Below are 25,492 nucleotides of genomic sequence, written 5' to 3' on the forward strand. Positions count from 1 at the left end.
AAAACCATTTCATCTGTAGTATTCAGCAGCTAATAACTACTGGAAGGATTAAGATGTTTTAATAGAAATAATTTGCAAATCTGTTTAACTTTCTGGCACCAGTTGATTTAAAAAAAATAAAAGTTTTCCACGGGAGTACCCCTTTAAGTGAAGAAAAATCTTAATGCTTCAGCATACCAAGGCATTTTGGACAATTGCATGCTTCCAACTTTGTTAAAAACTGTTTCGTTTCCACTCGTGTCTGTTCCAGCATGACTGTGCCCAAGTGCACAAGGGTCATAAAGACAAGGGGGGGGGATTGATCAGAACTTATGTAGAGGAAAAATGGTGCAGTTGTCCATAGCAACCAGATTGATTCTTTCATTTTTGAAAAAGGCCTCTAGAAAATGAAAGCCGGAATCTGATTGGTTGCTATGGGCAACTGCTCCACTGTTTTTGAAGTTTTGAGAAATCTCCACCCTAAATTTGGCAATTTGGTTTGGAAGGACGTGGCCCACAAAGAGCCCTGACCCCATCAAATACCTTCAGGAAGAACCAGAACAGAGATTGCGAGCCAGCCCCCCCTGCCCAATGTTTGACCTAATAAATGCTCTTCTGGATCAACTGGTTCAAATTCCCAGACACCCTCCAAAATCTGGTAGAAGGTCTTCCTGAAAACTGGAAGCTGTGATAACTGCAAAGGGAGAAGGGGGTGGCCAAGTCTATATGAATGACTCCTGGTATCAGTCTGGGCCTGGGATGGGATCCTGACAGTGCAAGACTTTTATGAGGAGAAATGGACAGATCTCTTGGCCAGAAAGGGAGTGGAACACAATGTTGCCCCCTTCTCTGGCCAATAACTCCCGATCACAGCAGGTTTCAGGAGTGAGACCTGGTGCGATCAACAACTGTTTAGTATGTGGGCTGGGCTGCAGCGAAAAGTACCCGGGTGCACGCTCCTGCTGTTCATGCTCTGCTCTACGCACGGGCGTATGTTGATCATGTACGGAGACTGAGAAAAGAGCACAGCAGGAATCCGTGGTGAGTGCTCCAGTTATTTTCTTTCCCTGTTTTATATGTAAATGGTGGGCTGTAGATTTTAAATATCACAGAATTCTTTGAAATTTGCATTACAAATTAGAGCTGTGTCCCCATCATTGTTTTCCTTTACAGAGCAGCACCCTGGTCACTCATAAAAAGAACTTAGGTTAGTGCCACTATACAGAAAAAACTAAAAAGAGCACCCAGTTCTATAACATTCATTCTCTTATTGGTGGGGGCACCAGTGGCTATACTTGGCACTGTTCAAAAAGTGATAGCATTTTGTAGCAGTATTTCTTTTCTTTATCAGATGATACTTTATAACCCTTTAAAGGGACTTACATTTACAAAAATGTATGTAAAGCAAAGAAATGGTATGAAATAACAAAATAGATCCCCAGTTGCTCCAGTCATCTGTGCTGGCCTTTGCTGACTTGGCTGCAGCAGTTAGGGACCTACCGTATATACTGTTGTGATCAATCACTGGCCTTAGTGGTCAAGTGCTATACACCATTAAGGATATTGATGGACTGCTGTGGTCACCTTAATATATGGGTGCCTCACTGCATCAGCCGCGCAGACACAAACAGTGCCGAGGACTGGACTGGAGAGGACTGAAATATGAGCTCAGGTAATGGTGGTACATTTTATTAAACACACATAAAAGTTATTTACAACATTTAATTGGCACTAAAATATTATATACAGTTCACCTGGCTCCTAAATACATTAAGTGCATACACCAATTAAACAAAAGTAGTATAAACAAGTACAATTATACAATGTGCTGAGACTGAGATCTACCCTGTTTTTCAGGTAATCCATTGCATAGAAGACACCTGCAGAGTACAGTTCATTCCCTAAAAAATAAAAAGAGATTGCTTTGTAGGGTGCTACAATGCAGCTCTGAATGATAAACCTCAAGTGACCCCACTGTGGGGTAACATTAGTTAAAATACAGAGTTTTTATGAACTCTCATGTATTTCCCACTAATACAAAGAGGAGAGGGAGTATCATAGTGAAAATAAAAAATAGGCCCTCATATGGGTTCACAGTATCTCAGGAAAAGGCTATGGGTCAGTATAAAATAAGGCAAGCCTATTTATGCCCCTTATATTAGCCTGAGAGGATATCCGTATGATACATACATCATAGCTATGAGTGCTGATACTGCCCATGGGGGATACTTTGCAGCACATAATGCTTGTACATAAAGCCGTTCAGGGTTTTTAAAGTTGAAGAGTTTTGAAAAATCCGCATGCTCTGGACCTGCAGAGTATAGTGCTGGGTATAAAGGGCTGTCTCCAAGAGACTAACGTAGTAGTCATATATCATGTTCTCGACCCATAATCTTCATTAGGTCCTTAGGAGGTAGAAGTAATAAATAGGAAAGGTTCAGTAGATATGCCAAAGGGACTATAATTCCGCCTGAAAATAAAAATAGTAACATGTAAATATGTGGCACTGATTCAGATCTATATAATAATGCAAATGTTTCAATAGTTCAGCACTAAATATTTATTCTAAATTAAAGGAATTGTATTGTGTATAAAACCCCACTGAAAAAATTTTGGAATTACAAGGTGATGTTCACCCAAAATTGTATTTCACAAAAAGTACTTAAATCACAGTTTAACATTCTGTCTTTATGAAACATCTCCCCAGTTTTTTTTTCCGTTTAGGTGTTGGCGCTGACTTTACTTTCCCCCCCCCTATATGTCAATCCTGTTTCATTCAGCTGATTTCTTACAGTTCTGTCACAAACACAGTTTCCGCCCATTTGTTTTTTACTTTTTGTTCATCACTCTGTGACGGCAAGAGCGCCTGGACAATCATCTGCAGTGTCAGCACTCACACCTCTTGCTGAGGGGAGATTTAAACGGGCAGCTCATTAGATACGTTTTCTGTTATTGTAGATTTATCCTTTCGCCAGAATTTCTTTACCCTCTATTTTTGACTGCACCTAGCCTGACCTCTGCCTGTTCCCTGATTATCCCTATTGCCTGCTGATTTTGTATTTTGCTATTCTCCTGCTTTGACTCTTGCTTGCCCTGATGTTGAGTTTGATCCTGTTGGTGAACTGTGCTGCCCTTAACTTGTTTCTAGTTAACCCCTTGTCTGCTGCTTTTGTAACTGTTCTGCCCGTGTGTTGCTGACCTGGCCTGACTGACTTTCCTGACACATTTGTGTACTTAGTCCAGTGTAGGGACTGTATTAGTTGGAGCGTGTCATTTAGGGATGATAATCCAATTAAAGAGTAACAATGGTTGTGGTGAGATACAGGTCTGCACTGGTCCCTAGCCCAGATGTGACAACTTTACAGTCCTTTCCTTATGCATTAGACAGTACTTTATTTTATTTTATTTATTTTATTTGGGGGGGGGGTCATATTTTCCATCAAGCAAATCAAAACCAGGTAAGATCTGTAAGCATTTTCCTTTATATCGTCTGACTAACTCTTTTTAGACTTGTGTTGGTTTTTGTTTTAGAAATGATAAGGTGATTCCATTTTTTTCCTCACGGTGAAGTGAGTTGCTTTTCTTGATCGGAAACATATACTATTACAAAAAATAACTTACTGTTATAGAATCAAGGTATATTTAATGAAGTCAAAATGTTCATCAATTTACCAAACATTTGTAATATCTGTTATGTGGATTTGCAAGAAAGTAAAAAAAAAAAATAAAAAAAAATGTAGCATTGCTAAAAATATGGTAATTTTTTCATAACTTTTATAAAAAGGGAAAATTTGAACAAAGCATAAGACTTAAAAAGAAGAAAAAAAAAAAAAAAAAAGGTAGACCCAGACAGCAGTTATAAAGTCATAAAAGTTACAATACAAGTGCCTTATGAAATTTAGTTTACATTGAAATCACCAGCATAAAAGCTGCAGCTTCAAATCCTGCACATGAAATATGCAGAGGATACTGTATAAGGTGTATTCACACGTACAGGATCTGCTGCATATTTTTGTCGCTTATTTTGTGCATCTGATTTTGCTGCCCAATAACTTCAATGGGTAGCAAAATCAGCAGCACAAAATATGCAACAAAGATATGCAGCAGATCCTGTACATGTGAACGCACCCTAAGGGTCAGTTCACACATGCGTCTGTTCTGCTGCAGATATCTGTAAGCATGCAATATAGCAGAAAAAGGCATTACCTGCATTATACTATATATCCATGATAAAAATGATGAGACTTTAGTATACACTCCAACTTTGCCAGGCCGTCCACAGCCGTCACCCCAGCTTACAACACCAACTTGTTCCCAGCTTTTATCACCCAAATACACCAAGGGGCCTCCACTGTCACCCTAAAAACACAACAGATGAAAAAAAAAGAAATTATTATTATTTATCAGCCTTTTTGTATGAGATGCAAACAGTAGTGTATAACATGTATAATAATATAGAAATGCAAGAAGGTACCTGACACGTGTCAGCCCCACCCGAGAGTCGACCAGCACACATCATGGTATTTTGGATTTGATTAAAGTATTCTTGATTACATATATCATTGGAGACTAAGTTGATGGATACTTTCTGAAGTGTGGAGGCCAAAGAAGCTGTAAAAAGCAAAATTAAGAGACAGTTAAAAGAATAAAATAGGAAAATGTGTGTCTAAGCAATAAGAAAAAAAATAGATTCACAGTGAGGATTTGATCTAGGCACATCAAAAATGAATTGGGAAAATCATGAAAAACAAGAACAAACAAACAAAGCAGTCCTCAATGTCTCACTCAATCCAAAGGCTGAGTGAATGGCGGATATAAGGTTAAATTGGATGGAGCCAGCTAAACCATAAAAAAAAAAACATTTAATGATAATGATAGTAAAATACCAAATATGATATAAAGAACCAAGATATCTATTGCTGATAAAATTGCCTCCCCAGGGCCCTTGCGGTTATGTATATAGGCATATATTATACAATCACGGCTTGTTACATACTTACTGCATATATATGTAACACACTGAAATTATGGGTCCATACCACCGGTAAAATAAATATGGCGCTTGAATTGATAGATATTGACCCTCAATCGCTCATATATAGTATATAACAAGCCTGCAGCAGCAACATTTTTCACCTGTAAAAAATATATAAAATGCCCAAACTTTGTCTGTATCAGTGCATAACTCGTTGTTGTGGGCATGAGGCATCGGCACTGTATTCCACCTGTGGATAAAAGAGGACGTTCCTAAAATGTCCGTCTACACGACCAACAAAGTTCCAGACAAATCAAGCAGCTCACAACAAGAGCTCCAAAGCTGGTACCGGTACTCAGTGGGCTGACCTGCAGGAGGAAACTTGATGTTGCTGGCACTTTGTGCCACTTACTGCTCCACGCTGTAGCACCACTGAAGAAGGGGTTTGGTTATATTCTATCCTATTATACCCCGAAACGCATTTGGTGATTGCATTGGATGAGAAAACAGGTATTGAGGCTTGACCCTTATACACACAGAGCGTTCTATGAGTGTCTTTTGAAGTGTGGCACTGAGGTCTGAACTTTTGGCACCTGAACTTTTGACAACCGGACTTAATAGAAATAGGCAAGAGGGAAAACATTTGCCATCTAAACCCTTGCCTACCGGGACTGTGCATCAATGATATCTGTGATATCTCCAATAACACAAGTTTAAAACTGTACCAGGGAGCGCGCGCCTTGAACCTGGTCAGCTGATCTGCAGTCAGCTGACCGGAACCTCCAGCAAGCTGGCCAGCGTGAGTGGCTGCACAGAACACCATTAGCCACCGCTGGCTGGAGCGGGAGGACACGTAATCAAAGGCAGGAGCTGAACCGGACGACGTGGAGCAGTGAGTGGCACAACATCAAGTTTCCTCCTGCAGGTCATCCCACCGAGTACCGGTACCAGCTTTGGAGGTCTTGTTGTGAGCTGCTTGATTTTGTGGGTCCTGTAGACTGACATTTTAGGAACGTCCTCTTTTATCCACAGGTGGAATATAGAACCGATGCCTCATGCCCACAACAACGAGTTATGCACTGATAGGCTCTAATACGGACAAAATTTGGGCATTTTATATATTTTTTACAAGTAGAACATACTGCTGCAAGCTTGTTATATACTATATATGAGCAATTAAGGCTCAATATCTATGAATTGAAGCACCATATTTATTTCACAGGTGGTATGAACCCATAATTTCAGTGTGTTACATATATGCATTAAAGGGCTACTCCGGCGCTAAGACATCTTATCCCCTATCCAAAGATAGGGAATAAGATGCCTGATCATGGGGGTCCCGCCACTGGGGACCCCCGTGATCTTGCACGCTGCACCCCGTTAGAATCAGTCTCCGATTACTGGCGATCACAGGGCCGGAGCATTGTGGGCCGCCCCCGTGATCACCAGTAATCAGACCCGGAACAAAGACGCTCCGGGAACTGATTCTATTGGGATGCTGTGTGCAAGATCACGGGGTCCCCATCGGCGGGACCCCTGCGATCAGGCATCTTATCCCCTATCCTTTGGATAGGGGATACGATGTCTTAGCACCGGAGTACCCCTTTAAGTGTGTAACAAGCCGTGATTGTGTAATATATGTCTATATACATAACCGCAAGGACCTGCGGTAGCAATTTTAGCAGTAATAGATATCTTGCTTTTTTTATATTATATTTGGTATTTTATTAATATTATTATTAAATGTTTTTTTATGGTTTAGCTGGCTCCATCCAATCATTTAACCTTATATCCGCCACACACTCAGCCTTTGGATTGAGTGAGACATTGAGGACTGCTTTGTTTGTTTTTCTTGTTTTTCATACTTTTTTCTCTTTGAGTGAGAGAGTTGCAGTTAACCTCTTGTCTTCTATTGTGAGCTCCACAACCTATTAAGTTTTAAAATTGTGAAAATCAGCCGTGGCAGAAGTTTGCAGCTAAAATTTGGATTTCTGTACAAATTGTCACATGGATCTGTTCCATTGATGTTCAGTATTTCCTATATTTTTACATAATTAGAACTGGGTATTGACAAATATTTTTTTCTTTCAATCTCTTAGTATTGTCTCATCGTAGGTTTTTTCAATTCTATTTTCTGTGCATAATTATGTAGGCAGACATTTGCCTTTAGCTCCTGTTAATAGCACAAGGACTATAGAAACCTATGCAAAAAAAATTAATAAGAGAATTCCACCGGCAGATGAATTTCAGCTGGGGAGGCTCCGCCAATGAAATTCTGAAGTATGGACTATGCAGCTGAACCCCATTGACAGCATCAGAATTTCTGAGCGTATTTTCTAAGCAGAAGTACACTCAGAAATTCTGTAGTCTGAAGCTAGCCTAATAGTGAATTTTTAAGGACAAGATAGTTAAGACAGAAAGAATCTAACGTGAACTTACAGCCTCCTTCCACGGTGTGGCCCCAGCCGGTCACAGTCAACGGTGTATTATTTGGCAAGTTGATATCAAACCCCGGAAGACAGACTGGTTGTATTGAGTCTGGAATGTCAAACAAAAAAAAATGATTAGTTAGAGAGCTATTAACTATAAGTAGAAAAGTAAAACAATGGGAGTTACGCAAATTACGCAAATTCTCCGCATTGGCTACTTTTGGCTTTCCCAGTGGCTGAAAACCAATTAAGGAAATAGAAATACTCGTTTAAGTGTCAGTTTATTTTAAAACTATAGAGTTGTGGGGGAGCCACACACTTTATACAGCCCAGGGGCCATTTTAGTCTTAATCTTCCCCTGGTCTGCACTGCTAGATGCAGAATACTATAGCAGGAGAACACAGTTCAACACTATCAGTGTCTTGAATGAAAACACCACTGCCAAGTTATGAGGGCTATGTAAAGAATGCCATGCGTGCCACAAACACAATTCGCTTGTCGCATTCTTAATCTGCACTAAGCAGTAGACTACATAACAACATGGCATCAGCATGAACCAGGAAGATTCAAACAATAAATTATTTTCCCTTCGTGTAAGGGCCATAGTTGACTAATAAAATTCTGCTTGTAGGTGAATGTACACACCAAATAAATGGATGGGAGTGAGGTGGTGTTCCAGCCCTCAGCACTTCAGGGGCTTGGGAACCCCCTGTTTGACTCTTTCTACCAGAGAATGAAAGTATTATTCTAGGTTATGGAAACACAGACCAATATCTATGAGGCGCTATGTGTCTCCTTGTCCTAACAGTGTCAGTAGTTTCATTCAATATGGCACATGTTTTATGTACACCTTATTTAGCAACATGATTGGGTGTCATATATGAGTCACCTGACCTGATCCAGTCATTTACAGTATTAAGGAAGTCTTCATACCTGATAAGGTCAGATCACTCTTCAGTTTCAGTATAGCAATGTCATATAACTTTCCATCCAAACTGTAAAGGGTAGGAACGAAGATCTTATCCACTTGTGATGCAAAGACATAGGAAAGACTGGACCGGCCGGCCTGAACACGCCATCTATCCACCTGCTGCTCATTCCTAGATGGGAGATAAGACTCCAGATTATCTGTCTGTGGTATTATAATGGGCCTCATTTACTAAGAGTGTTAGGTTTTTACTAGTGTGAAATGTTGTTTTAGACTTGTAGGATTCCTCTGCATTTACTATGGGGAATACATATTTACAAGTCGGGAACATTTTCTGACCAGCTTTTTCTAGGTGGAAATTTCCAGCCATTGATTCTCAGGATTTTATGTGAATTCAATAGTAAATAGGTTGGGTTGCGAAACCACGCCCCTTTTGGACTGACCCCAACCCTTTTTTGGCTTTTCACAATGCAATGTCGGGTAAGTCGGATTTTCCTGATGCACACTGTCTAAGACACCAGTGGGTTTTAGCTTAGTAAATGAGGGCCAATGTGTCATCCAGCTACACAGGATGCGTTCTGCCTGTATTAATAATACACGTATTAGAAAAAACAACAAAACCTTGACAAGTCACTGTGTCCAATGAGGAAAAAGCACACTACGGAAAGAAAATCTAAGGTTATATGAAGGCAATGACTTACTTTTGGAAACAATGAGCCGCACTTAAGATAATACGGGGGGTAAGGATACTTCCTCCACATGAATGCTGTCCCATGTATTGCAAGCTGACCTGCCATGCCGAACTCTCTATACTGGTGTCTTGTCCTCCAATAATTCGTTCTTTATTGTGATTAGCACCACAGGCTGAAAAGACAAAGTAAAATAGATATAAGACTTATACAAGTCACAGTGAATGATCTTATTTTGAACCCAACATAATAGGACTAGTACTAACTCCCCAGAAATCGGATATAATATAAAGGGATACTGCAGGAAAATGATATGCTGTGTTATGCCTGGTGCAGGGCCTGGGGCTTCTTGAATTCTTGTTGTACTTGGACTTTCATTATGTCATTTACTATGAATCTCTGTGTCACCGTACTCTCAGACCCCATACTAGGCATCACTTAGTGTTTCTTTTTTTATGATAATGTCTGTGCAAATCTATACAGATACTTTTATAGACCTGATGCCTCTAATTTGTTTATAGACAACTTGCATCATGCATCTGATTTCCTGTAAAAACTGATTATGACATTTTCTGATCTATAGCGTACACCTTTTGGCTTTCATGTAATTTTTATTACGTTTTTTAAAATTACAAACAAATGAACTGTGAGGTGAGACTTTACTTCATGCCTCCCCGATAAATTAATAAGATTATAACAAAATAAATTTGGGAGCACACTGTCATAGTCTGAATAGTTGTTGTTATTGCTAAGTTAGCGATGATATATCTGAATAAGTTTGATAAAAATAAGTAAGTACTCAATGGGTGAGATGAATATTCTCTGTAGGAGTGATTTGTGTGAACCTAATATAATGTATCAGAGCAGGTCCAAAGCTTACACCTTTGGACCTGCTCTGATACTTTGTTTTCACTCACCAAGTATAAGTTCCATTTTTTCCTACCAACCAGAGCCCTTATAGTCATAAATATCCTTTTACTTATTTGTTTTTAATATGTCTCTATTTGAATGTTTAATGGAATATATCATTGCAATGATATAGTACTTTGTACCTTCTAAAGTTCATTTTAGCAATTAAATGTTTACAGCTTTGTTTAGCTCAAAAGGTATCAGTGTGCGATTTTTTTTTAAAGCAACACAACCCACTCCTTTTATTCTGAAGCTACTTTTACTCCAAATTTATTTAATTTTGCATCCATACTCTTAAAGGGGTACTCCCACCCTAGACCTCTTATCCCCTCTCTAAAGGAAAGGGGATAAGATGTCTGATAGCGGGGGTCCCGCCGCTGGGGACCCCCGCAATGTTGCATGCGACACCCATCTGGTTCTTGTCCGGAAGCACCGGGTCTCCGTCACCTCAATGCAAGTCTATGGGAGGGGGCGTGACGGCCATCACGCCCCCTCCCATAGACTTGCATTGAGGTGACGGGGCGTGACATCACATGGGGGTGGAGTCCTGACGTCATGGACTTCCGTTCACGTGGTCACGACCGAGACCCTCCAGCGCTTCCAGACAAGAAACAGGTGGGTGCTGCATGCAACATTGCGGGGGTCCCCAGCGGCAGGACCTCCGCTATAAGACATCTTATCCCTTATCCTTTGGATAGGGGATAAGATGTCTAGGGTGGGAGTACCCCTTTAACAGTACAGTTTAATTATTTGTACTCTTTCTGCAACTTTAAGGGGGAGATTCATTAAAACCTGTCCAGAGGAAAAGTTGCTGAGTTGCCCATAGCAACCAATCAGATCGCTTCTCTTTTCTGAAAAGGCCTCTGATTGGTTGCTATGGGCAAATCAGCAACTTTTCCTCTGGACGGGTTTTGATCAATCTCCCTTAGTGTTTTTTTTTTTACTGTGGACCAAAGTAGCGCTGATTCGTATTGTCCTATTGTTCTACATCATAAATTTAGGTGGACCTGCTCTGTGCATCTTGTGTGGTGGAAATATTTGTACACCTACACAGCAGCACCTACAAGACCAGGTTTTTATCTGTGTTTTCCTGTAAAACAGATGCAAAACAGCAGTGGTTTCCAAACTGTGGCACTCCAGCGGTTACAACTCCCATCTGGTTTTGCAACAGCAGGGGGTCCACAGTTTGGAGACCAATGCCTAAGAGTATGTTCCCACATTGTAGTCAAATTTACAGTAAAAACAGTATTTATCAGTTTAGTATTATAACACGCCAGATGGCCTGTTTTATTTTAACATACAGGAGGAAGTAAATGGATTAATGGATACCCGAGTAACCATTAATAGATAGATGATAGCAAACAAGCTCCATGCAAAAGTTGCCCACGCTCAGCAGCTGTCCATCACTTTGCAACAAAGCAACAATACAAATAAGTAGAGAGGAGCAAACTTTCCAAGTACTCCAATTCTTTGGAAAAATCTGACATTATTTTTCCAGGGAATCGAAGCTCTGTCAAAGCAGAACTACTTTTTCTGGACAAACGAAATCATCCGCCACATCTTGGTTTGCCACTTTAAATACTTTTAGAGGTTTTTCACATGACAGAAAGTGATGGCATATGGCTCGGATATTCCATTATTTTCTAATCATTGGGGTTCTCTATTTAAAGGGTAGCTCCCACCATCCAATTTTTTTTTTTTTGCTAGCCTGTTTCATCCCCCCCCCCCCCCCGCTACGGCACTAGCCCGTTCCCTCCTCCCCCCCCCGCCCCGCATACCCCGTTCCCTCATTACACTTACAGTTACTGCATAGTCCGGCAGCGGGCGTGCAGGGACAGTGGCGGCAGCGAGGCGGCAGCGATGTGCGGGAGGAGTGGCCGGGGAGCCAATGCGTTCGCTCCCGCCTGTCTGATTGACAGGCAGGGAGCGAGTGCAGCCTAACTGAAAAAGGACTGATTGCCACTCCAAAATCAGTCCTTTTTCAGTAGCCGGTTTTTAAATGTAAATTAAACCTTTTTAATGAAAAAAATTATAATAAAAGTATATTAGAGATATGTTGTAGTACATAAGTACTACAACATATCAAAAAATAAAGTTGGTGACAGTGCCCATTTAAGTGAATGGAGCTGTAAACTATGGTGTAGATATTGTCTGAAATGGACTTGAAATTCATGAAAAAAGAAGAGCTGTGTCCATATCAGATGTATGTGAATTAGCCCCAGTAATAACCTTTTACAGAAAATGAAGGTAATGCTAAGTAAACATTGAATAAATATATATCTCTTCATGGGGCAGTGTCCTTTTTGTGCGCACTGTGTAAGTAGATGCATTTCTTATGACAATAAAAAGAATCAGTTTAATGGGTTATAGAAAAATAATTAAACAAAAAGAATAGGTAAACTCACTTATACAGCTCAGAGATACAATGTTGCCAGATGAACATGCCCTGCAAAAACAGACACATAGCATTATAAACAGAATAAACCCCCTCCATTCACATACAGTAAAGGCTGTAATTCTTAAAGGGGTACTCCGGTGGAATTTTTTTTTTTTTTTTAAATGAACTGGTGCCGGAAAGTTAAACAGATTTGTAAATTACTTCTATTAAAAAATCTTAATCCTTTCAGTACTTTTTAGCATCTGTATGCTACAGAGGAAAAGCTTTATATTTAGAATTTCTTTTTTGTGTTGTTCACAGTGCTCTCCGCTGATGCCAGTATCAGGAACTGTCCAGAGCAGGAGAAACTCCTCATAGCAAACCTATGCTGCTCTGGACAGTTCCTGACATGGACAGAGGTGTCAGCAGAGAGCACTGTGCACAACACAAAAAAGAAATTCAAAAAGTAAAGAATTTCCTCTGTACCATACAGCTGCTGATACATATTAAAAGGAGTAAGATTTTTTAATAGAAGAAATTTACAAATCTGTTTAACTTTCTGGCACCAGTTCATAAAAAAAAAAAAAAAGTTTTCCACCGGAGTACCCCTTTAAAGCATTATTTATATGCTTTATTTTTTTATTTTCTCACCCTGTTTGCATGTCATTATATATGTTAGACAAACCCTTAAAGGATAGTTATGTCCTGCAGTAAAATAAAATTCTGTAAATAACATTTTTGCAGTGACATTTGGCTGAGGAGGTTTAAGGGAGTTTAAAGTTATAGGAAATTGTTTTTTTTCTTACTTATTATGCTTTTTCCATCTTCATGTTTGTTACTGTGCAAAACTTGTGAACCAACCATCCCCCCTCCCCATTCATGCTTTATGATAGCGGAATTGGTACTATTATCCCGGTAAACAGATGTAGGATAGACCTATTGTAGTAACATAGGCCGGCATTTATCAATGAGTTTACACCTTTTTTTCTCCGTACAAAAGGCGCTATTTTGGCGCAGTGTGTGTTATTTTGCGCCTTTTGGTGGTAGAATATTTTAGTCATTCCAGATGTTTTGGAGTAGCAGTACACGCTTTGCAATTCAGCGTATGCCGTGGACTGAAATTTATGAACTGCGCCTTTTTGTAAAAAGGTGCAAAAAAGGCGCATAGCCACTGAAAAGTGTCTAAAACGACACCATCCCAGACCTGGCTTAGCTTTTTGGTGTATGTGAAGAGAGAAATTTCAGAAAAGGTTTACCTGTACAAAATGTATCAAATGCTCTGTAAACATTTAATAAATTTGGTGCTCCTACACAATTTGCTTCACTTACACCTACAATGATAAATGTGGACCATAGATTTTATTTACCCATTAGTAGGAGTCACTGTAAAACCTCCGCTGCCATCAAGGTAAATAGTGCTGAATGGCCCATTTGTTGCACTTACAAAGGTGAATGTAGGATTGCTGAAAACACAAGAAAAGAGGGATTATATATCTATATATTAGCATTTAGTCTAAATAAAATATGCCTGTATATGTGAAGCCTTTACTATGACAAGAAGAGGTGAGTGTTTTGGTATATTTTATAGATGAGGGGTTAACTAATCGAGAAATGTGTTGAGTATGTAATAATTATAACAATAATCAACAACCAATACAGTATTCTACAGATTAAATATATTCTGAATATTCGGCAGCACAGGTAACAAAGCCTTACAGGCTTGAAACTTGTCGGTTGCGGCAGGACAGTTTTGTATAGGATAGTACAACTAGGTCACCACAACAGATGAGGTAAGTATGAACGTAATATTAAGATGTTTCTAATATTTAAGTCTGCAGGACCTGTGGCATTTGTAAAAGAAGCCTATGTCTATCTCTGCCTTCCACTAACAAGGGCCCTTATCTGAGCCTGGTCAATGTGAACTGACTGGAGTCAGATCCATGAGGCTAACTTTCCACTTGGCCAAAGTCAGAAGTGGATCCATAAGGGAGGAGAAGTGTAAGTCCTTCCTTTATATTTCCCATTCCTTTTGAATACATTTCTGGCTTTGGCTCAAAAACTGCAGTGGGAGATATCCAAAAACTGCCAGGAAAAAACCAAGTGGAAACCTAGCCTGACAGTCCCCCACATGTGAGCGCGAACACTTTTTCCAGTGCGAACAGAGTTCAAATGCTCCCGCCTAGTATATAGTATTGTACTGAACATTGGATGCTGTACACTACATGCTCTTACAACTCTAAAAAAATAAAAATAAAAACTTGGATTCAGAATAAACAATTTATAATATGTATTACAAATGTATTGTAATTACAATATTCAGAATAAAGCACGTATTTGAACTACAGCAAGAAGGACGAGTGCCATTATTCATTTTTTCTTACAATACCTGTTCATATGGAACTGATTCAGGAATGAGCCCCCCCCCCCCCCCCCCCGAGCTGTAGCACACAGAGTTAATCTAACCATTTACCCTGCTGAGGAACGCAATGTAGCGAGCGAGAGCCTGCAGTGCTCGCACCCATCTCTCCTTGAAGAGTTTGAATTGTACAGTTTACCTTTGGATTGTCCAATAGAAAATGGAAGGTGCTATCCTACCTTTTATCACTAGAGGGCAGCAGCTAGCTTTATTACATATTTCAGTAGAACAGAAAAAAAAAAAAGCTCTTTGAGAACCAAAATGTTAATGTCTGGTTTGGGAGCAGTTAGACCCTGTTCATACAACATTTAAATGCAGTGTTTTGTGTTCAATGTCCTTCCCGTGTCAAAACGCATGTGCATACCAATCGAAGATAATGGAATATGGTTTTGGAGCGGAATTCACGTGGCTTTAGATGATAAAAGCCGATTAACATTTTATTGTTTGTGAGTAAGTAAAATACTCTTTCCCGTTGCCTAAGGCGTTGCTCAAAACTCTGTGGACCGGCAAGACTGAGCAAGATGAACCAAAAAAAAAAAGGCAAGACTGCTCCACAAATGATACAAAAAGGGGTTATCCAGGAATAGCGCCACCCTTGTCCTCAGTTCGTGAGTGGTATTACAACTTGGCTCCATTCACTTAAATGGTCACTGTTATCTAACTTTATTTTTGATATATTATTCCTAACATTATTTGATTGGCAGGCAGGGAGCGAGCGCTGGACAGTAGGTGACTGACTGGATCAGTCCAAATTCAGAGGTGACATCAGCCGCACTGCCGCCAGCACAAGGAGGGAGACCCCCTAGTGGCCAGTTTTTCAAAGGCAAAAAAAACCCACAAATACAGTGGTCCCTCAAGTTACAATATTAATCTGTTCCAGGACGACCATTGTATGTTGAAACCATTGTATGTTGGGACCAGAACTCTAATGAAACCTGGTAATTGGTTCTGAAGCCACCAAAATGTCATCCAAAAATAGGAGAAGGTGAGGATTAAAGAAAAATAAGTAGATAACTAATATAGATAAAGCAAATCCTTACATATAAAAGTAAGAAAGATCTGCTGGGGGCTGTAATCACTGTCTATGTCAGTGTTTCCCAACCAGGGTGACTTCAGCTGTTGCAAAACTACAACTCACAGCATGCCCGGACAGCCGTTGGCTGTCCGGGCGTGCTGGGAGTTGTAGTTTAGCAACAGCTGGAGGCACCCTGGTTGGGGAACAATGGTTTATGTAGAGGACAGGAGCTTCTTCAGGGTCCTATACAGTACACACAGTGTCCCAAATTGAGCCGCCCTTACTTGGTGTCCAAAGGAGCAGCTAACCCTGGCACAGGTAAGGAGTAGTACAGAACATGTAGTTCCTCCCTGTACTGTAGGGGCGCTACCAGATAGCTATTCAGTGCCTGTACTTCAGTAATAGAGGCGATTTACCAGTAAAATGCCAATTCTGATTGGTCAGTTCCTCCAACTGTGACACGTTTCACAGATCTTGATTGTCTGTACATTGTATGTTGAGTCTGGTTTCAAGTTACAATGGTCCAGAAAAGACCATTGTATGTTGAAACTATTGTATGTTGAGGCCATTGTAAGTTGAGGGATCACTGTATAGAGAGAATTGGCTGATGAAGGAATATGTTTCAAATAATGTAAGGAATAATATATAAAAAATAAAGTTTAATAACAGTGCCCCATAAAATAGAACTGAGCTGCAATACCACACACAGCCTGAGGAAGAAATCAGCTCTGTTTTTAAAATCCTGGATAACCCCTTTCATACTACAAAACTAAAGCAATGTTCACACAGCGTTTAGTTTATGCCAAATGTCTGGTGGTGGGAAAATTTTAGGCGGCCATTCAGCAAACAAATGCCAGCGCAGAATATGCCAGCGCTAGGATCGCTCCTAAATGCGCCGTCTCCATGGACAGCAATGTACATCCAAGCAGATTCTGCAGGAAGAATTGACCTGTCAAATCTTTCTGCGGAGGCCGGAATCGGAATTTCCATGGCAGATCATTCCGCCGCGTGCACAGTGCAGCAGAATCCCATTGAAAACAATGGGAATCTGCTGTAACTGCATTACTGAGTGGAATTGTTCTGCCGGATTCCGCCGCGTGAACATGGCCTAACCTTCCACGTTCATTACAGAGGTCAGACTAGTGCAGTATTTCCCAATCAGGGTGCCCCCAGCTGTTGCAAAACTACAACTCACAACATGCTTGGATAGCCAAAGGCTGTCTGGGCATGCTGGGAGTTGTAGTTTTGCAACAGCTGGAGGCTCCCTTGTTGGGAAACCTTGGGCTAGTGACTAGTATTGTTACAATACAATTTCTTTCCCACATAATAATATGAATAAACATCCTCTGGTTCTGTCTGTGTTTTGTGACACCTAGGTAATAATATCAAATATATTAGCAACTTAACAACAGAGAATACATTTATGACATACATACAATTTACTGACATAAACAGCATCATATACCTAGAATATCCCAGTTGGGCGCAAACAGCTTTAGCTCTTGTAGCATCAAAACCATCGAAACAAACGTAGTACCAGGTTCCAGAGGAGGATAGCTGTACAAGGGAGCGGGATTCTGTAAGCCTGACTGGGACACAAAGACAAGGAGAGCTTCATTATATTGTCATATAGCTTTAACTTCCTACAAGGCACAATATGAGAAGAGACTAAAAATGTATGGTGGGTCACTGTCCCTTTAAGTCATGAGGACATTGGGGGAAGATTGATCATAACCTGTGTAGAGGAAAAGTTGCCCAGTTGCCCATAGCAACCAATCAGATCACTTCTTTCATTTTGAAAAGGGCCTCTGAAATATGAAAGAAGAGATCTGATTGGTTGCTATGGGCAACTGGTCAACTTTTCCTTTGCACAGGTCTTGATAAATCCCCCCATTGTGAATCACAAAAGTATTCAACCCTTGGTTTTTTCCTGGATTGGTTGCAAACGTTTAACAACGTTAAATTAAAATGGACTTTAATATAGATTTGTAAATGACCTGAGAAAAAAAGTCAGGATTGTTATAGCGGAATGAGAAAAAAACAAACAAACAATAAAAAAAAATAACTAAAAACTGAAACGGTAAGTGCATATGTATTCACCCTTTTACTAGGACATCCCTAAAGAAGCACAGGGTCATTGGTTGCCATATCCTGATTGGGGATTATACACAGCTCAAAAAAAATAAAGGGAACAATTAAACCACACAATGTAACTCCAAGTCAATGACACTTCTGTGAAATCACACTGTCCACTCAGGAAGCAACACTGATTGACAATCAATTTCACATGCTGTTGTGCAAATGGAACAGACAACAGGTGGAAATTATAGGCAATTAGCAAGACACCCCTAATAAAGGAGTGGTTCTGCAGGTGGTGACCACAGACCACTTCTCAGTTCCTATGCTTCCTGGCTGATGTTTTGGTCACTTTTGAATGCTGGCGGGGCTTTCACTCTAGTGGTAGCATGAGACGGAGTCTACAACCCACACAAGTGGCTCAGGTAGTGCAGCTCATCCAGGATGGCACATCAATGCGAGCTGTGGCAAGAAGGTTTGCTGTGTCTGTCAGCATAGTGTTCAGAGCATGGAGGTGCTATCAGGTCAGTACATCAGGAGACGTGGAGGAGGCCGTGGGAGGGCAACAACCCAGCAGCAGGACCGCTACCTCCGCATTGTGCAAAAACCACTCCTTATGCAAAAACTTATCATTACTGATCTTACAGCCCCATCTATTGAAGGTTCCTGGTATTACAACCTTAGTTTTTCTGGCTATACCGGATTACTATCTATAATAGGCTTGTTGACATTACTTATTGATCTACTCGCTGTTGTATGAATGACTTATATCGAACCCTAGCCATCAATATGATACAAAAAATCATATAAATTTATGTCTAAAGTACAAATAAGGTTGCCTCTACCTCTTAAAAAGACTGTGTAAATTTATACCATAACTATCCAATATTTCTGTTTGAGCCAGGATCTTTGACATATCTACATTAAGCTACATTTCCTATCTGCAACTTTTCTAGCAACTCACAGTTTGAATCCATCATGCAGACTATGGAGAGGAAAAGAGCAGCTCTAAAATGCGGCTACAAAGTTAATTCAGCATTTTTTAATTTCTGATCAACATAATCAAGATACTGGAAATATGTTTTCCCCAGCCAAAAATTCAGGCAACAAAAAACACAATTGAAAAAAAAAAAACACCTTACAAACCTACCAAAATGTCTATGGAACGCAACGCTCTTACCAAGAGCTACTGATATTGTGGCCTCTCTGGAGAAATAATGCAACATGCAACCACTAAAACTCTACAGCCGAATAATTCCTTTTCTTACTCCCTAGAAAAACATTCTTGAGAGGCTACTTTACCTTCTGTTAGTCCTTTGAAACAAAAACTAAAATTACAAGCTCCACTGACCACTGAAGAAGCAAGCAATGACCGTGAAATAGTGTGTCCAACTTCTCATACACCGGATAGCTTAGCAAAAATCCAAATGTCAAATAAGCTGGTCTCCCCACCAAGATCTTGATGAAATCACCATTGGTACCAGCCACATAAAAGAGACATCACAGACAGCGTTGAACTTCTGAAAACATGGGGAAGACTTAAAGGGGTACTCCACTGCCTCATCGTTTGGAACATTTTGTTCCGAATGCTGCATGTGGACGCTGGGGCTCGTGATGTCACGGCCACGCCCCTCATGATGTCACACCACGCCCCCTCAATGCAAGTTTATGGGAGGGGCATGGCAGCTGCCATAGACTTGCATTGAGGGGGCGTGGTGACATTACGAGGGGGCATGGTCATGACATCAAGAGCCCTGGCGCCCGAACTCAGCGTTCAGGACAAAATGTTCCGAAGGCCGTGGAATACCCCTTTAAAACCTGTGCTGAGGAAAAGTTGACCAGTTGCCCATTGCAAACTTATCAGATTGCTCCTTTTATTCTTCAATGGCCTTTTTAAAGAATACAAGATGCAATCTGATTGGTTGCTATGGGCAACAGGTAAACCTTTTCTCTGCACAGATTTTGAGCAATGGAACTTCTCCACAATGGAACTTTAAAGGGGTACTCCGGTAGAAAACATTTTTTTTTTAAATCAACTGGTGCCAGAAAGTTAAACAGATTTGTAAGTTAAACAAAACTAAAAAAGTAGCCAACCCCTCTAGGCTAGCATCAGTTGCCTGATACAGTGATGTAATGGTAAAAATGATGACTGGATCGTGCTTCAATTATAATATGAAAGTGCAAATTTATTACACAATATAAAATACATATAAAATATAAACAATAACTCCTCGAAACACAAGGGCCCTTGTGCCAAGGAAAATTACAATATAAAACTTATAAAACTTATACACACACCAATAGCTAGCATTGAGAATTTTTTAGAGAATTTTTTAACAATGCAATAGTACTTTAAATCCGGCCTCCGATATTTCAAATGGGTTAAATGTCCCTTAAAAGGTATGGATTCCAATTATACATAAGGTAAAGTCCCATATAGGATATAGATTCCAAATTTTAAACGTAGAATAGGTAAATTATAGTTACCAGTCTGCAATACATCCCGATAGAAAGTCACCTTGAGTTGAAATTGTGGAGTCCGCACGGTTAGGTGGTACCAGACGCTGGCATGCGTCCTCGCGGCGGTCTGCCTGCCACAGACCAGCTGTAATAATAACCGCTTGCTGATGTTTCGCTGCAGATGGTAACCACACGATGAAGCAGGTGCGGACTTCTAAGTAATTCGATGGTGGGTGACGTCACAGGCGCTTGGGCAATGCTGCCTGGAAGATGATTCCGGGAATGGTGTACTGCTTAGCAGAACTGGATCGGAGTTCGCCTTTGAATAGTCAGGTAGCGGTGATGTATAATATTCTTATACCTAGACGTGTTTCTGGGCTCACGTGCTTTATACATGGTCCTTTCCTCAGTAGGCTTGCATGTAAGCCTAATGAGGAAAGGACTGTGTATAAAGCACATGTGAGCCCAGAAACGCGTCTAGGTATAAGAATATTATACATCACCGCTACCTGACTATTCAAAGGTGAACTCCGATCCAGTTATGCTAAGCAGTACACCATTCCCGGAATCATCTTCCAGGCAGCATTGCCCAAGCGCCTGTGACGTCACCCACCATCGAATTACTTAGAAGTCCGCACCTGCTTCATCGTGTGGTTACCATCTGCAGCGAAACATCAGCAAGCGGTTATTATTACAGCTGGTCTGTGGCAGGCAGACCGCCGCGAGGACGCATGCCAGCGTCTGGTATCACCTAACCGTGCGGACTCTACATTTTCAACTCAAGGTGACTTTCTATCGGGATGTATTGCAGACTGGTAACTATAATTTACCTATTCTACGTTTAAAATTTGGAATCTATATCCTATATGGGACTTTACCTTACGTATAATTGAAATCCATACCTTTTAAGGGACATTTAACCCATTTGAAATATCGGAGGCCGGATTTAAAGTACTATTGCATTGTTAAAAAATTCTCTAAAAAATTCTCAATGCTAGCTATTGGTGTGTGTATAAGTTTTATAAGTTTTATATTGTAATTTTCCTCGGCACAAGGGCCCTTGTGTTTCGAGGAGTTATTGTTTATATTTAATATGTATTTTATATTGTGTAATAAATTTGCACTTTCATATTATAATTGAAGCACGATCCAGTCATCATTTTTACCATTACATCACTGTGTCAGGCAACTGATGCTAGCCTAGAGGGGTTGGCTACTTTTTTAGTTTTGTTTCCCTTATCACAACACCAGGTGTAGGTGTACAGCCCTCTTACCTCGGCTAGTTAATTGTGAGCTGCACATCCCCAGTTTTTTACAGATTTGTAAGTTACTTCTATTAAAAAATCTTTACCCTTCCAGTGCTTATCAGCTGCTGTATACTACAGAGGAAATTCTTTTCTTTTTTAATTTCTTTTTGGTCTTGTCCACAGTGCTCTCTGCTGACACCTGATGCCCGTATCAGGAACTGTCCAGAGCAGGAGAAAATCCCCATAGCAAACCTATGCTGCTCTGGACAGTTCTTGACATGGACAGAGGTGTCAGCAGAGAGCACTGTGGACAAGACAAAAAAAAAATCAAAAAGAAAAGAATCCTCTTCCTCTGTAGCAAACAGCTGCTAAAAAGTACTGGAAGGGTAAAGATTTTTAATAGAAGTAATTTACCTTTAAACCTCTACCTACTACCCAATCTAAGTCCCCTGGGTCACCAAACGTAGATTCTGAGTGAGTGAAGAACAAGAAGGAATATTACTTAGCCTCTTGCAAGCATTATAAGAACTATGAAAACTATCCAATCTTTAGAAACTCAATATAATAAAGCGTATCCCTTTGCAATTTTTTCTGAATTACCTAAAACAAAGTTACACCGGAGAAATGTATCATCATACAATCGTGAAAGAACGCTCAGAGGTACTAAAATGCAGTTTGATGCATGTGATAGTAAGGCCATGTACACACAGCGTAATATTTGCAGAATGAACATTTAGTCTGTGGCAGACGCTGACATGTTAATTCTTTCTGCGGATACCGGAATTTGAAATTCTGCGCCAGATGTTTCCGGTGCGGAAATTCTGCCCTGTGCACAGCGCAGCAGAAAACAACGGGACTCTGCAGAATTTCTCCTATGTGAACATGGCCTAAATCTACCTTTCTTTTGGACCAAAACATAAAGTAAAAAAAGAAAAAAAACTAAAAAATAGGATTAAATTAATTCACTCAATCACAAAATAAAAATTCTGTCACCTAGAGGCATTGGAAAGGCCTTTAAAGAATATTATTACTCATTATATTATTACTCATTATATTATCTATCCCAAGATCCCAATTCGATGAGTTCTTACATAAACTCCATTTATCCAGACTTAACAAAGACCAATTAAACCTTCTAAACACTCCCATTTGGCTTCAGAGATCCTTAAAGCGATTAACACATCTACACTACATAAAGCCCCAGGACCGGCTTTGCCAATGATTTCCTCATTTACTGCTTCCCAAACTTTATTATGCTGTAACCATTAGCAAATTTCCTCAAAATGTTCACAAATGTGATTGTGACCATTCCCAATGCGGGGGAAAGCCCAGACAATCCAGCACATTGTTGACCACTTTTCCTAAACGGAGATGATAAATTATATGCAAACTTTTTGCATAGACATTAAACGAGTCATACGGTTTCTCATTTCTAAAGACCAAGAGTACCCAATAAAATTATATCACCAATTCGACATTGTGAGTACTTCAAAAATTTCTGCTGCTTTTCTAGTGATATATGTGGAGCAGGGATATGACCAGGTAAAATACGGCTTTGCAGGATCTATAATCCAAGCAGTTTCCTCTCTTTATTCAAATCCGTCCGTAATGGTTTTTGCTAATAGAACGGTGTCTCGTTCATTTACCTTGTTCAATGGAACTAGGGAGGGATGCGACCCTTACCCCCTTTTAGGACCTTTTGCTGAAGACATTCTAAAATACTCCAAATTTCTTTTGTCCTGGTTTGGAAGGATTGTGGCTTATAAAATATTACTTGTGAAGATTTTGTATCTTCTCACAGTAGTCTCCAAATCCTTATTTCGTCTTCCACAGATAGAACTGACATGTCAATTCTTTCTGTGGAATCCTCTTGGAAATGCATTGCCATCTATGCAAACAGCACATTTCTAGCTGTCTGAAATTTTTCATGTGGACATACTGCAAAAACTCCACTGTGTGAACATGACCTAAATGTAAGTTTTCGTAATTGGAAATCTTAAAAGGTCTTAAGTCCGGTAATGAATTTTATGACCATTTCAAAAAATCTTTTTTTACCATTAATTCTAAATTGATTTAGTATATTTTACCAAAAAAGGTATTAGCTTATACTGTAACATATGGAACTCTAAACAAGTGATACATATAACCTCCCACTTTGGAAAATGACATACAGATCTGAAAAAACCTTAGTGCTCAGAAATGTTTTACTGTGTCAAATCTACTAAGCAGAGGAAAACAATGTCTGTTACTTTTGCTCTTGGTTATACCATTCTTTCTCCTATCATCACATTTGATTACTAAACTGGCTTGTCTAGATGTGGTACATTGTTATATCTTCATGTATTCTCAGTTACTCTTAATAAAGATTATATAAGAATAATAAAAAAAATTTGTTTCACAATAAAAAAAAAATATCTTGCATTCTAAATATAGAAGGCATGTTGTGTGAGTGAAACAGTACAAACCCTCAAAAAATCTGTTTTTATTTCAGGTTATAATTCAACAAAACAGGAAAAAACACCAAGGCTGCAAGAGGGAGGGGTGAATGCTTTTGAAAGGCATTGTATAGTTTCTTTAACAGCGAACAATAGTTTTCCACTGATGTTGGCCTAGTTTTTTTTTTTTTTTTTTTAGAAAAAAAATATAGTTTGTTCAAGAAAGTAAGTATTTTTTGCTTTTGAACAATCTTTCAGGAAAGAATATTCTCAGAACATTCCCAGAAAGACTTTGTTCTCTTTCTGGCACCAGGGGTCGACACAGACTGCAGCTCATTTAATTGCTGGCTGCCGGGGTGTCATGCCTCGGCCAGTGATAGGCTGAGTGGCAGTGTCATGTATTAAGTCCCGGCCCTGGTCTTCTTCCTGGTGCTGGGGCCCATTAAGCCACTTTGCCACTCAGCCAATCATTGGCTGAGGCTGGACACCCCTGTGGCCAGTGATTAGCTGAGATGCAATATGACACTTAGACCCCCGACATGAGGAGGAGGAACACAGCAGAGGTCGGGATCACTTATTCTAGGGGGCTCCGGGGTAGCAGCAGGAGTTTTTTTTTTTCTTTTTTTTTTTTTTTCTTTTAACTTGTCAGCCTGGCCACCAACACCATAGCACCAAATGAAGCATTAAACAGTTCCCATTAAAATCATTGGGTAGCACTAACCAATTGAGCGGTTGCTGTAGTCTACATGCTGTACACAACGCAATTCATCTTCATTGCCATTACAGTCCTGTGTTCCATCACACCATTTGTCCAGGGGAATAAATTTGAATGATTTGGTACAGAAAAAGTAATAGTTATCCAGGACCACCTTAACTGTAAGAACATGGAAAACAATAAGTGTTTATACATTTCTAAAAAGAAATTATAAAGATAAGAAAAATGTAATAAGTTTATAACACATGGTTTTAATCCAAAAGTAATAGTAATCTCAGAATATATCAGAGAGGGAATTATAATTTGGAGAGGTTTAAATTAGTGAGCTCCAACCTACTGGTGGCTGTAGGCAGGCCAAGTCCTATTATGTTACTAGTGTATACAATAGTGTGAATGAAGGTTTGCAGCTGTCTACGGGTTATTCATAGGTGATAACAGAATAACTCATCTAACAGGTGGACAGACACATGCTGCCTTTCCTCAGGCCTGAGAACATCTATGCAACAGATCTCACCACAATAGATATTTAATCTTTGTATTATCTATGCTTCATATATAATGATGAGCGGCAGGGGCCATATTCGAATTTGTGATATTTTGCAAATATATGGACGAATATTCGTCCTATGTTCACGAAATTCGCATATTCAGCATGGTTTGTTCTCTTTTTTTTTTTCCATGCGAAAGTTCGTAATGAAATTCGCATAATGCACATGTGTGATTATATCTTTCACCTAAAAGAAGGGAGGGATCAGTGTCCTCTGACTGGAAGTGCCAATATTCGCAAATATTCATCATTAGGAATATATCATTATATTCTAAATATTCACTAAATCGTGAAG

The 25,492-nt window shown here is 39.8% G+C and overlaps 1 protein-coding gene across 2 annotated transcripts in view; it reads right to left on the minus strand.

Annotated features, from left to right (window-relative positions):
• Positions 1-1,539: 1,539 nt before the first annotated feature.
• TMPRSS4 (transmembrane serine protease 4) overlaps positions 1,540-25,492 on the minus strand; it is an 87,486-nt gene continuing 63,533 nt past the window's right edge. For both annotated transcript variants that reach the window (XM_056543641.1, XM_056543639.1), the window contains 10 exons: positions 24,657-24,809; positions 17,183-17,306; positions 13,654-13,749; positions 12,315-12,355; positions 9,013-9,175; positions 8,317-8,483; positions 7,394-7,492; positions 4,454-4,590; positions 4,186-4,338; positions 1,540-2,449 (listed from right to left, as the gene is read on the minus strand). In XM_056543641.1, the coding sequence (XP_056399616.1) occupies positions 2,438-2,449; positions 4,186-4,338; positions 4,454-4,590; positions 7,394-7,492; positions 8,317-8,483; positions 9,013-9,175; positions 12,315-12,355; positions 13,654-13,749; positions 17,183-17,306; positions 24,657-24,809 (1,145 nt within the window). In that variant the 3' untranslated portion in view covers positions 1,540-2,437. The remainder of the gene's footprint in view (positions 2,450-4,185; positions 4,339-4,453; positions 4,591-7,393; positions 7,493-8,316; positions 8,484-9,012; positions 9,176-12,314; positions 12,356-13,653; positions 13,750-17,182; positions 17,307-24,656; positions 24,810-25,492) is intronic.

Source organism: Hyla sarda, chromosome 10, assembly GCF_029499605.1.
Source record: "Hyla sarda isolate aHylSar1 chromosome 10, aHylSar1.hap1, whole genome shotgun sequence".
Taxonomy (NCBI): Eukaryota; Metazoa; Chordata; class Amphibia; order Anura; family Hylidae; genus Hyla; species Hyla sarda.